This window comes from Aplysia californica, unplaced genomic scaffold (assembly GCF_000002075.1).
Source record: "Aplysia californica isolate F4 #8 unplaced genomic scaffold, AplCal3.0 scaffold00080, whole genome shotgun sequence".
Classification (NCBI taxonomy): domain Eukaryota; kingdom Metazoa; phylum Mollusca; class Gastropoda; order Aplysiida; family Aplysiidae; genus Aplysia; species Aplysia californica.
In genome coordinates, this window is record NW_004797350.1 from 11,011 (window position 1) to 23,510 (window position 12,500).

General features: G+C 41.5%; 1 protein-coding gene across 1 annotated transcript; it reads left to right on the top strand.

Moving 5' to 3' along the window:
* Window positions 1-7,815: 7,815 nt before the first annotated feature.
* Window positions 7,816-9,249, top strand: LOC106011254. The gene is made up of 2 exons (XM_013080267.2): window positions 7,816-8,066; window positions 8,993-9,249. Exons 1-2 carry the CDS (start codon window positions 7,862-7,864, stop codon window positions 9,190-9,192), a joined length of 405 nt encoding a protein of 134 aa, XP_012935721.2. The 5' UTR covers window positions 7,816-7,861; the 3' UTR covers window positions 9,193-9,249.
* The last annotated feature ends 3,251 nt before the right edge of the window (window positions 9,250-12,500 follow it).

Below are 12,500 nucleotides of genomic sequence, written 5' to 3' on the forward strand. Positions count from 1 at the left end.
AGAGACAGACAGACAGACAGACAGACAGACAGACAGACAGACAGACAGACAGACAGACAGACAGACAGATATAAGGTACATTCTTATTGTGAACCCATAGATAGAGCTGTCACAACCCAGGAATACACCAACCAAGCGTGTGCGCGGTCATGCCAGAATGCACGCGCCCTGTAACGAGTTCTACTCACACAGTGAGTCAATCTATAATACATGACGGTGTGTCTGTTTGGGGCAACGGGGATCGACCAGAGCTGATGTACTCTCGTGTGATTTGGAAAAAAAAAAAAAAAAGGTACCCGTTTCATTCTGAGATTCTGAGAACCTCGATCGCACCCCGCAAACAGCCACAAACTTAGACACTTACTGGTTATAATAATATAACAACGGATTATAAATTCGTGAGTTGAAATAATATTATTTACAGACTGAATCTTCCGCCCCTCTCCATCTAGCCTGCCTCAGTCTCTCTCTAGGTCTTTCTCTCTCTCTAGGTCTTTCTCCCTCTCTCTCTCTCTCTCTCTCTCTCTCTCTCTCTCTCACTGATCTTCTTTATCAAAGTGTTCGTAAACAGACACATTTCCTCTCTGTGGTTCAATATTATTCCGTTCACATTAGCAATGCAGCAAAGTTTACCATACCCAAACTGTCTGCATACACACACTTTCTTTATGGGCGTGTTTTTTGTGATTAGTAGAAGACGTAGTCGCAATCTTCAAGTGGTAGTTCTATATTGTTGGTTTTACGTGGTGTTGTGGTTCTGTAGAGTGCGCCGGAAGCCCAATATCTCCGACTTCAGGACCTCAGCTCCAGGTCATGGGACCTATCCTGAGATAATAATAGATAGCATTTGTATAGCACAAATCCCCGCTCAACAGCAAGCTCTATGCGCTTCACAATCTATACTATTACCCCAGCAGACATGAGAGCAGTCTGATACAATCTCAACTTCCTAGGAAGCATACAGTGCAAGCGGCCCTTTATTGGCGCTAAAATACAAGATCTTTGGCTGTCTATGGTCGGGTACCCATACCCACCTGGGTGAAGTGAGGAAAATTCGTGTGAAGTGCCTTTCTCACAATTACGAGTCCGGCAGCCTAACCACTAGGCCACCGACGCCGCGCAAGTTGAGATTTGTTATTACTGGATTCCACTCGTGGTTGAAACTTAAGGCGGTCCCTTTTTTTACGTGGCGCTCCCGTGAGGGGATATACAGTGAATTTCATGATGTGATAATGCCCCCCCCTCCCCACCACCTGACCCAGTCCCGACAAGAGCATCAATTACCAGTTGTCCCAGAGCTGCTTAATCAACATAATTAATATTCACAGCTAACCACCATTACAGGGAATTTTCCCTATCCTCCACCTGGAACCTACAAGGTAAATCTGAAATGCCATGGGTGTTTCATGAAACTTACAACAACCACAACAATTGTCTAAAGTCCTTCGCAAGGGTGCAGCAACTAATCAGCAACAATAACACTATTGTTGCCCTTTTCCCCCTGCAACCAACAACTTTTATTATCAACTTAATTTAAAGCACAAATGGGATAGATTTTTTTCAGTAACTTCTATATGAACAAGAAACATTTCCATTACGTTCCCAGAGAGATCATTTTTCTTCGGCGGGAGTCGATTGTTCCTCAACGTTCTGGACATCTCAGACAGGCCGGACACTGAGAGCACACGGGTATGGAACTTGGCAAGGGACCTGGCTGGTCAGCTAGAGGTCAGCCAAGGTGATATAGTCAAGGCTTTCAGGTAAGTAGACCTTTTTAAAGCAAGGTTACATTGCTCAACCTTTCAAGTTTTTGTCTTTCTGGCCCTCTGTTTGCCCGCCTTACCTTAGATTACTGTCATGTATCTTTACGAAACGTAGTAAAGTCAAGGCTTTCAGGTAAAGAGATAATTTTAAAGCAAGGTTAAATTGCTCAGGTCTCTAACGTTTTGTCTGTTTTTCCCCTGTTTGCTTGCCTGCCTTACTGCCATGTATCTTTGAGAAAAAATGTAAACATTACCTGAAATGAGGACAATGCCTCGAGGCTCGTATTTCCATTTCTCCTTTGTGTCTTTGCGTGTTTCTGTATTTGGGTTAGTAGGTAAGTGTTTTGAGCGTTTTTAATACTGTTAATAACATACAATCACATAACTTAGAATTCCTACCTTGAGTTATAACGTAATATTTCTTCAGTTTCTTTCTGAATGCCTGAATATCTTTAACGCTATTTCATCTTGATGAAACTTTTCAATGTCCACCACTGTCTGTGGTGTAGTGGTTAGGTGCTTTGTTGTGGCATGCAAGGGCTCGATGATTCTCGAGTGGGGAAGACACTTTTATCGAGTATCGCGATCGTTTTGCTAGGATGTATCCCTCTCAGTCAGAGTTGAAAGTGACAGGCGAGGTCGTTAACCTGACTCCTAAACAATCTAAATTATTTCGATGGTGGCGTTTAAGAATCTACATAAGAATTTTATTTTTGAATTAACATTTTAATGTCTATAGCTGTAGACCCTCCTCCTTACTCACCACCATGTTTCATTCACTTATGATAATTATATATTCTTATAAATTTTTACGAAAGCTGCCCAAGGACTTTGAAATAAAATATTTGAAAGGTAAAGACAAATCGTCACTCGAAAGGGAGTTATCTTTTTCGTCTTACTTCCACAGGAGATTCAGCGGACAGGCGTCTGATGAAGATCTGAAGATTGACACACCAACCTCCAAGATGTGTCTGAGCTTTAATTTTCTCAATGACAAGGGTGTTGAGTTCGTTGATTGTGAGAAAAGAATCCCGTTCATATGTCAGAAAGGTGCGTGTAGAAAGGTGTATACTATTTTTATAAAACTGAAAATAGAATCCCCTTCATGTGCTAGAAATGTACGTGTAAAAAGGTTGATACTATATTTTTTAATTCCTTTTAAAAAGTCCTCCGAGCATTCCTAGTAAAATCAAAGTTAAAGTACTCAGTACGTCTTCTGGTCATTTGGACAGCATCTTCTGAACAAATCGACACAAGAAGAAATCGGGTGTATAGAAGAGACAAACTTTTGAATCATTACTCATCAATCTTAAATCGTAAGTCACTGAATTAGCAAACATGTATCATCACCACCACCACCACCATCATCATCATCATCATCATCATCATCATCATCATCATCATCATCATCATCATCATCATCATCATCATCATCATCATCAGCAGCAGCAGCAGCAGCAGCAGCAGCAGCAGCAGCAGCAGCAGCAGCAGCAGCAGCAGCAACAGCAGCAGCAACAAAAACATCAACAGCAGCAATCGAAGTCGGAGTAGCAAAATCATCGTATATTTTTCTGACGAGTCAAAAGAACTGGTGCAAACTCTATTCTTATGAAAGTTTGCGAGTTAAGGAAAAGTTGTGGACACTTTGCGAATATGAAATAAACTGTGGGCATGAACAAAAGGGAAAGTTAGAATCAAAATATTACGTTTTATCGAAAGGAAACGGAGAAAAATTCGCAAAAGTGATCTAAAGTCATCGATCTGATCTAAGTTTCCCAAAATCAAATGAACCCTTCGTACCTGTCGGAGAGGTGGAAACAGGACAAAGTAGGGGATAGCTGAGTTTGGGTGAAGTACGGTGTGATTTTATGTCACTGAGGCGTTACGCTAGCCGTGAAGGCCGACCCGGGTCACCCCGAAACGTTGTTGGCAAGAGGGGCTCTGGTGAAACCGTGACTGGCCTAGCAAGCCGACGGCGGATAAGTCATGATACTAAAAGAACAAAGGTGAATAAACGGACGGGTTCAAACGTAAAAAGCCCAGGAAAAGTAAATGGACAGCGAGCTAGAACAACGACCTGGTACAGATGGAATGGCCTGAACCATGCATCACAAATTGATTTCATCCTGATACGCAGAAAACAAAGACATACAGCCAAAGATTCGGGAGCTGTTCCTAACTACATCATTGACACGGACCACAGACCTGCAATACTTACTCTCACAACTAGCAAAGTAAAAAAAAAACGACAAAAAAAGAATAGGGGAAAAAACCTGACCAAACTAAGAAAACTGGAAGAACCAGACATCAAGAAGGCAATCGAAGATGTTATTACTAAAGAGTACAATAAGCTGTCACCTGAGACAAAAGACGAAGAAGACGAATGGCAAATATAATACCGAAATACCGAAAAACAGTTGTGGCACCAAAAGAATAGGCGGAAACAAAGGCAGAGCAACATGCTGGTGGAATGACGAAACCAAAGAAGCTATTAAAATGAAAAAGAAGATATTTAAGAAATGGCAGAAGTCAAAGACCGAAGAGGACTATATAGAATATAGGGAAGCGAAAAGAGAGACCAAAAGATTCATCAAAACTGCATGGAAAATATATGACAAGAAACTGACCAATCCTAGAGAGTTTTTATAAAAGTGTGAACAGCATGCGAGTAAGGAAAGACCAATACAACCCGACATGCACTATAAACGATAAAGTGGGTATTGCCATTCTCAGCAAGCATGCCATTAAGAAAAGAAGGGAAAATTACTTCCAAGAACTACTGAACCTAGACGCTTGCCACGGACGACAAGAAAATTTCCATCCATCATATGAGGAACAAACAGAACCACCCATACTTCTTAGTGAAAGCGAAAAGGCCCTCAAAACCATCCCAAGAACAAAGCCCCAGGACCCGATGACATCACAGTGGAAGCCATAGGAGCTTGTTAAAACACCGGCGTACTGTGGCTGGGGAGAATTTTCAATAGAGCCTGGGAGCAAAGGAAATGCCCAGAAGACTGGCAGAAAGCCATAGTGGTCCCACTATGGAAACAGAAAGGTAACAAACGGGACTGCACAATGTGCAGATGCATTTCTTTATTAAGTCACATAGGGAAACTATACGCAAAGATACTAGAACAGCGGATACGACCTGTTATAGAGAGAAATTTGAGCAAAGCTCAGTTTGGATTCATAAATAGAAGAGGATGCATGGATGCTGTATTCGCATTAAGACATGATAATATATACAAGAAAACAACCCAACACAACAAAGAATCCAACATCGTCTTTATAGACCAGGAGAAGGGTTTTGACAGAGTAAGAAGTGGAAGACACTCAAAAAGTATGGCGTCAGAGGACAAATGATAGATAATGTCAGAGCTCTATACACCAACCGCAAACGCTCAGTAAGAACTAAAGGAGGCAATACACACTGGTTCAAAGTAAGATCTGGAGTACGACAGGGGCGCGTTCTATCTCCCCTCCTGTTTATAATATATATGGACACAATAACGCAAGACGCAAGCCAAAGCCCAGAACGCCTAAGTGAACTTTTATTCGTAGACGACCTATGTCTTATTCATCCAAACCAACAAAGCCTCCAAAATCACACTACAGAACTGAACAACAGCTGCGAAAAATTTAGCATGAAAATAAGTACATCAAAAACAGAAGTTATGAAAGTGAACCGAAACCGTTGTCCCCTGAACATCCATGTCAATAGTAAACATCTGGAACAGGTGAAGGAGTTTAAATATCCTGCAGTACTTTTTTTTCTGAAAATGGGTCCATAGACAGAGACATAGAATTACGAACCCAAAAAGCCAATGCTGTCACCTACCAGCTCGCACCCCTCCTATCTCACCCTAACATCTCCATGGACACAAAAAGACAGCTTATCTCCTGAATATTCTTACCAACATTATGCTACCAGTGCCAGACCTGGACATTTAGTAAAACCCATGAAAGCAAAGTCACCGCATGCGAAATGAAATGTCTCCCCAAAACCCTTAACAGCATAAGACGAGACAGGCAGAGAAATGAAGAAGTAAGAGCAGCTATCGGTATTGAGTCCTGTCTGCCTACTTAGAAAGACAGAGAAAAAATGGTATGGTCACCTGTTACGTATTGCACCTGGCCAACCAGACTCGAGAGCCTACAACACCAAGCACCCAGGCTATAAATGAAGAGGAGGGCCACGGAAAAATTGGGTCCAGGGTGTCACGGAAACCCTGAGAAAACATAATATCACAGCTGAAAGAGCTGCGGAGCTGGCCTACCACAGAAAATTGCATCTCCACTCGACGCTTAACGGCAACAGAGGATGAAAAAGTAAAAAGTATGTAAGTACCTAGGCGAGAGAGCTAGTCTAATGATTGCGCTGCACTTTCTCACTTTAAATAAAACATTAATTTGTGCAAGTCAAACGTCTGCGCTTATGTATCCTTTCCCCAATGGTCATCGTCAGACATTGACATGACAGAGAAGCTTTTGATTAATACCTCTCTCTCCCACAGTGACAAACTATGCTGAAGACCGCAACGTTATCTGGAGCCCCTGGATAAGTGTCGGCAAAGCAGGATTCGGAGATGTGGAATCGCTGGGTGTAATCGTAAACAACCACAACAAAGGCACCCTTGTGAGCTGATGTCATTGTTATTTGCCTCCTACACCCACCCCCCTCCCCCAAAGGAAAGCCCTATTCACCCTCTTTCCCGTCCACGCTCTCTTTTTATCTCTCTGTTTCTCTCTGTGTCTGTTTTTTTATCCTCTCCCTCTTTCCTCTTTCTTTCTCTCAAACTCGTAAGTAAAACAATATACAGAAAAATCACATACAAAACAGAGAATCCCATGGAAACTGACATGTACATGGGCTGTGAAATGAAGGACTATATAAAACAAACACTGTAATATAGAAATAGATTCGTATACTTTTATTATAAAGGAAAATAAATATGTATGTATGTATGTATGTATGTATGTATGTATGTATGTATGTATGTATGTATGCATGTATGCATGTATGTATGTATATTTGTATGTATGTATGTATGTATGTATGTATGTATGTATGTATGTATGTATGTATGTATGTATGTATGTATGTACATGTGCGTGTGTGTGTGCGCGTGTGAGTGTGTGCACGTGCGTGTGTGTATGTGTACATGTGCATGCGTTCGCTGTCCTGTTTTCCAGTTTTCCAGTTTTCCATCAACCTTCACGGGGATTTCTTAGGATAGTAGACACTTATAGGAGGTGTAGGCACACTCTAGTTCTGAGAGATGGGAGCCACAAAGTGCAACAAATGACCAGTGATCGTGTGAGCAGTCCAGTAGGGGGTCCCATTGAGTAACGGGTAGCGCGTTCCTTCCACAGTGAGTCGTCTACATCACCAAGCGTAGCTTGCGTTTGCCCAATCCCCGCCACCTGCTGTCTCCTGGCTCTCTGCTATTAACATTTCCGTTCATGGAGCAGAAAAATCCAAAGGATGGACAAATCTACTCAGACAGAGGATCGTCACGTTATGGGTCTGCGAGCATTTGCCAGGATATCTGCAGGGACGTCATTTGTTTCCAGGCAGCCTATTCCTTACAGCTACAAGGCTTTCTGGGTCCGCGGAGACATCTTACGATGAGTCATCTGGCTGTCTGTGGGTACCATGCCCCGTCTGTAGAGCTCCCACGAGAGGGAGGGAAGAAGATGTCGACAGTGAGTTCCTGAATGAACAGGTTGGCCTGCTGTGACGCCAGACTTACCATAATGGTGGATGTGTACGGACCCTTCTACGAGTTCATTTCGCACCTCACAGGGCTATGGTACCTCCTGGTCAGAGCTCCGTCTGCAACCCCTGCTCCTATGCACAGAGCAGGGTTCCCCAGGCTGCTCGACAAGGACGGGGAGTTGACTTGGTTGAGGCTGGCCTGCCAGAGAGCGTCTGGGGTTTCACCCTCAACCCTTACAGCCCTTGTACGGGTGCGTGCATGCGTTTGTGTGTGTATGTGTGTGTGTGTGTGTGTGTGTGTGTGTGTGTGTGTGTGTGTGTGTGTGTGTGTTTGTGTGTGTGTGGTGCAGTCATTTTTATTTCTTTTTCCCAGAAAATGCCTGGTCTGCGACTCTGCCAAAAACCGCTTGCAATGGAATGCAGGGATATCAGCTCTAAACAGCTGTACTCCAAACAAAATCCACACGGCTTGAAGCTTAACGTCGCTTGCCAAAATAACGTGATCAAATGTGTGGACAGGCAGCAAAGAGGAGGTCCAGTCTGTCCCGATTTTGAAGTGCGCTTCCAGTGTATCGTTGCACGTAAGTTGATGAACATAGGAAAGAATGCTTAATTTTTTTGCGTGCTGCCTCTCCTGGGTTTTAGAGCACATCGTCTACGTATGTCATTTCTACTGGTTATAAAGAGGTATTGTAAACTAGTGAGCATGTTTGGAAGTATAAACACAGTGTTATTACACGATAATTCAACTATTCAGGTCTATTGAAAGCGAGTCGGATACATTAGTACTTTCAATGAGTGGTGAGGTAATTGTATGACAAGTGGAACAGTCTCAGGTACCCTTGGAGAAATTCTGTGAATTTTTGTTTTATGTTTTGCCTCTTGTTGTTGTTTTTGTGAAAAGGAGGGGGCAGAGGGTTACCACTCATCTTGTAGAGAAATAAAGAGAGAGAGAGAGAGGGAGAGAGAGAGTGAGAGAGAGAGAGAGAGAGAGAGAGAGAGAGGGAGATAGATAGAGAGAGACAGAGAGAGAGAGAGAGAGAAAGATAGAGAGAGAGAGAGAGAGAGAGAGAGAGAAAGATAGAGAGAGAGAGAGAGAGAAAGAGGCAGACAGAGGGAAGAGAAGGGGGTAGGGACTGGAGAAGTTAAAAAAAAGAGGGAGAGAGACAGGGAGAGATAGAGTTAGATAGAGAGCAAAAACAAAGAGAAACAGGTGAGACAGGAATATATAGATAGATAGATAGATAGATAGATTGAGAGATAGATAGATAGATAGATAGATAGATAGATAGATAGATAGATAGAGATTGAGAGAGAGAGAGAGAAAGAGAGAGAGAGAGAGAGAGAGAGAGAGAAAGAGAGAGAGAGAGAGAGAGAGAGAGAGAGAGAGAGTGAGAGAGAGAGTGAGAGAGACAGGGGAGAGACAGCGAGAGAAACAGGGAGAAAGATTCAGAGAGAAAGACGCAGAGATTGTATTCGTTTTCATGACAATATTCTTGCATTTAAGATGAACTCCAGTGCTCCAATCCTATGGTCCAGAGCCATTGTGAGAAACAAAACCGAGAGTGTCAGGACAAAGTGTACGGGCCGCAGTGTGTGGCTGTACGGCCAGTGAAGACGGGCAAGGAGGTCATTGGTATTGGTACATGTACTCAGGACGGCGTCAAGTACGGTACGGTCTTATGTTCTGTTCTGATTTGCAATTAGTATAAATAACACCTTTAATTTAGTTCCTTTTTTGTTTTGGCTGTTGTTTCAATCGCTGATGTTGTTGCTGTTGTTGTTGTTGCTGCAGTAGTTATTGTTGTTGATGATGCTGATAATCATGATGATGATATGGTGTCCATTAGGTTAAAAAGTTCAACATCTTATTGAACAAAATTTCAAATGCTGAAGTCTCCATCGATTTTTTTTCGTATTTCAATTAATATGATGATGATGATAATGATGATGATGATGGAGTTCAAAGACCATTTCAATAGACAGTGACAACTAGTTGATAAAAGGATAAACCCCCGACTGTATGGAGACACATAATAACTTCTCCAACAATATTAGGCCAAGAAAAAAAACTTGTTTCTTTCCTACCAGGGACGGTCGGTTTTTTCAAGCTTCTTCGAGTGTAACCCTAACGAGTTGTCTAAATGCTGTTTTAATATCATAATTGTTACTTGTCCTTCATGTGTTTGTCCACCAGACATGCACCAGTGCGCATCTAGAGGGGACCCGCATTACTTAACTCTGGACGGCGTGAAATACAACTTCCAAGGCAAATGCAGCTACACATTGGTGCAAATCTGCAATTCCTTTTCCGAAAGCGACAGTTTTCCAACGTTCAGGTATAGGCTCTTTGGGGACATCCACAGCTCAAAAGAGTGGGGTACTTTTTGTTTATTTTTTATCATTTTATGTTTATCTTTGTGCTTAATTGACGTTGGGTTGTGTCGAAGAGAATGAATATAATAATGATCAACTGACATTACTAACGACACAAAAGAAACATTGTGCGAACTTCCTATAAACGTGGAACTGGGTTTGGGTTGGACGTGGGGGATGAGGTGGGGAGGTGGACTCGAAATTCAAACTTTAGTTTTGTAGTAAAGTCAATATTCAAAGTGGAGTATGAAATTAGGGTTACGTTCTACAAAACTTATCAAGCTATTCTTTTAAGACCCAAAAACATTGATATCTTTCACATCCACAGCTACACTGACACTGCTTTTCACATTCACGTTATTAGAAAGGCAGCCACGTTTTGCGATAAACACAATTGTTCCCTTTTTAAACAGCATCATAGATTTGTACAGAAACCTATTTGTATTTTTTTTCTTCTAGTATTGTGTCTTCAAACGAGAAGAGGAGGCCCAGTGATCATGTGGCATTCACTAGAGGTTTTGAGCTCTCTGTGAGAGGAACAATCTACACATTCAGGAGAGGAACGCTTAAAGTCAACGTGAGTTCTTAGATTCACTGCAAGCTTTGGTGATTTTCTCAAGACTACAAGGAGCTGCTACCCCCCCCCCCCCCCAAAAAAAAAAAATGTATAAAAAAAACAACCCCAAAAACAAACAAACAAGTACATGCTATATCCTAAAATTGTCACTCATGACCTCCGCCCCGCTCCACAAATCCCCCACCCTCGAAAGAAATCTCCCCCCTTCCATCTTTCCCCCGACAACATTCTTTCAACATCTAGAAAATATCCGGCCATTGGAAGGCTATTTAGACCAGGTTCATTTCCATTTCACGGTGCAGTGCATAACCACAAGAGGGCATTATGACTACGACCCACTCGGTTTCGTGACGGGAAAGCGAACTGATAAACATTTTGCTGAGTCACCAAAGATGAAGTAGAATACCGAAAGAAAGGGAAGGAAGAAGGCGAGGAGGAGGGGGAAGATGTGAAGCAATATAAGAGGAGGATAATTGCCTTAAAAAGCTGTATAGTCTTTCATTAGAGGGAATCTAATATTGTGGTAAATACACAAGCTGGAATAAACTGTCCAAAATACCCAGAACGAATTTATTCAACAAAAATTATGACAGCAATCATTGCAACTAATAATAATCCGATATGTTTTTACACCTTTTTCTCCCAGGGCCTCGAGAGACACTCTTTAAACTACAAAGATAACAACATCAAGATTACGGCAGAGAATAAGGGCAGAATGCCTAAACTGACGATTGACACCGACTTCTGTCTTCAGATCCTATGGGATAATCGAATGCATCTTTACGTAAGTGTTTACCATGTTCTTGCCTCTCTTTCCGCAAAGTACAACTTTACACAAAATTGATATAATGTTGGACTGATGTGCAGGTGACCCCTGTTTGAACCGTAGCTTCAATTGTAAAAGACATTGTCATGGAGAACCTCCATACTTTTGGGGTGTTAATTTTCGATGTAACTTAAGTTGGAAGAGGAGGCTTTAAAAACTCAACAAACTACTAACTGACGTTAAAGAGTTCTATGCAAGACACTAGTTGTCTATAAACATTAAATCAGAGCCTTGATCTCATTAAATCCTTCTGCATTATTTGCAAGAAAATGGAAAATCAATGAGCAAAAACTATTTACAAATATAAAGTGTATTAAAATTAATGTCTTACAACACGGAAGATGACTTATAAATCTTCTTACTCTACAACAGCTACAGCAGTGCTGTGTTTCCTTTTCATAAAGTACTTGTGGCTCTCATTGCTTGATTATTTGATTGGTTGATTGATTTGTTTATTTGTTTGTTTGTTTATTTGTTTGTTTGTTTGCTTGCTTGTTTGTTTGTTTGTTATTAATTAATTAATTAATTAATTAATTAATCTCCTTGCATTTATTGTTTCATCTTGTTATTCGAAATTTGATGTGTTGAATTTCAAAATGCGACCTACCAAATGCCATTTTTTGGGTCTAAACCTGTGCACGTTTTAGTACGATGAATTGTCACTTGATATTTTCCTCTTGGTCAGATCAACGTCCCCAGTGTTTACAGGAACCACACGTGTGGACTTTGTGGCAACTATGACGGGAATAGAAGGAACGAATTTGTCCTACCGGGCGACGACAGACCAAGAAAAGGACACTTTTTTAAACATTATAATGCGCCTGATGACTCTGGCAAACCCACGTGGGTAACGTCTTACGTTTGATTTAAGTATTCAAAGAAAGAATCCACATATCTCGGAAAGAGGGGGGGGGGGGGAGGATAAGAAGGCATGGTTCAGTCACCTGAGGTGTCTCTTTCTGAAGACAGAGAACATAATAATAATGCTGGTAGTACCTCAAGGTTGACTTGATCAGTGCCTTGCCTCCATGTTAATTAAGGAAAAGCAGAAAGTTAACGAATGCTAACAGTTGAATTGGTTTGGCGAAAAAAATATGCTGACAACGTGAAAATTTTTTAATTTGCCTCTTTATTTAATTGTTTCTTCTGCTTCTTTTGATCGCTTTCTTGTTTTTTCATATGGCTGTTTTTAATTTGTTTTTGCTCTATTTCCTTGTCGGTTTTGTTTTGATATTT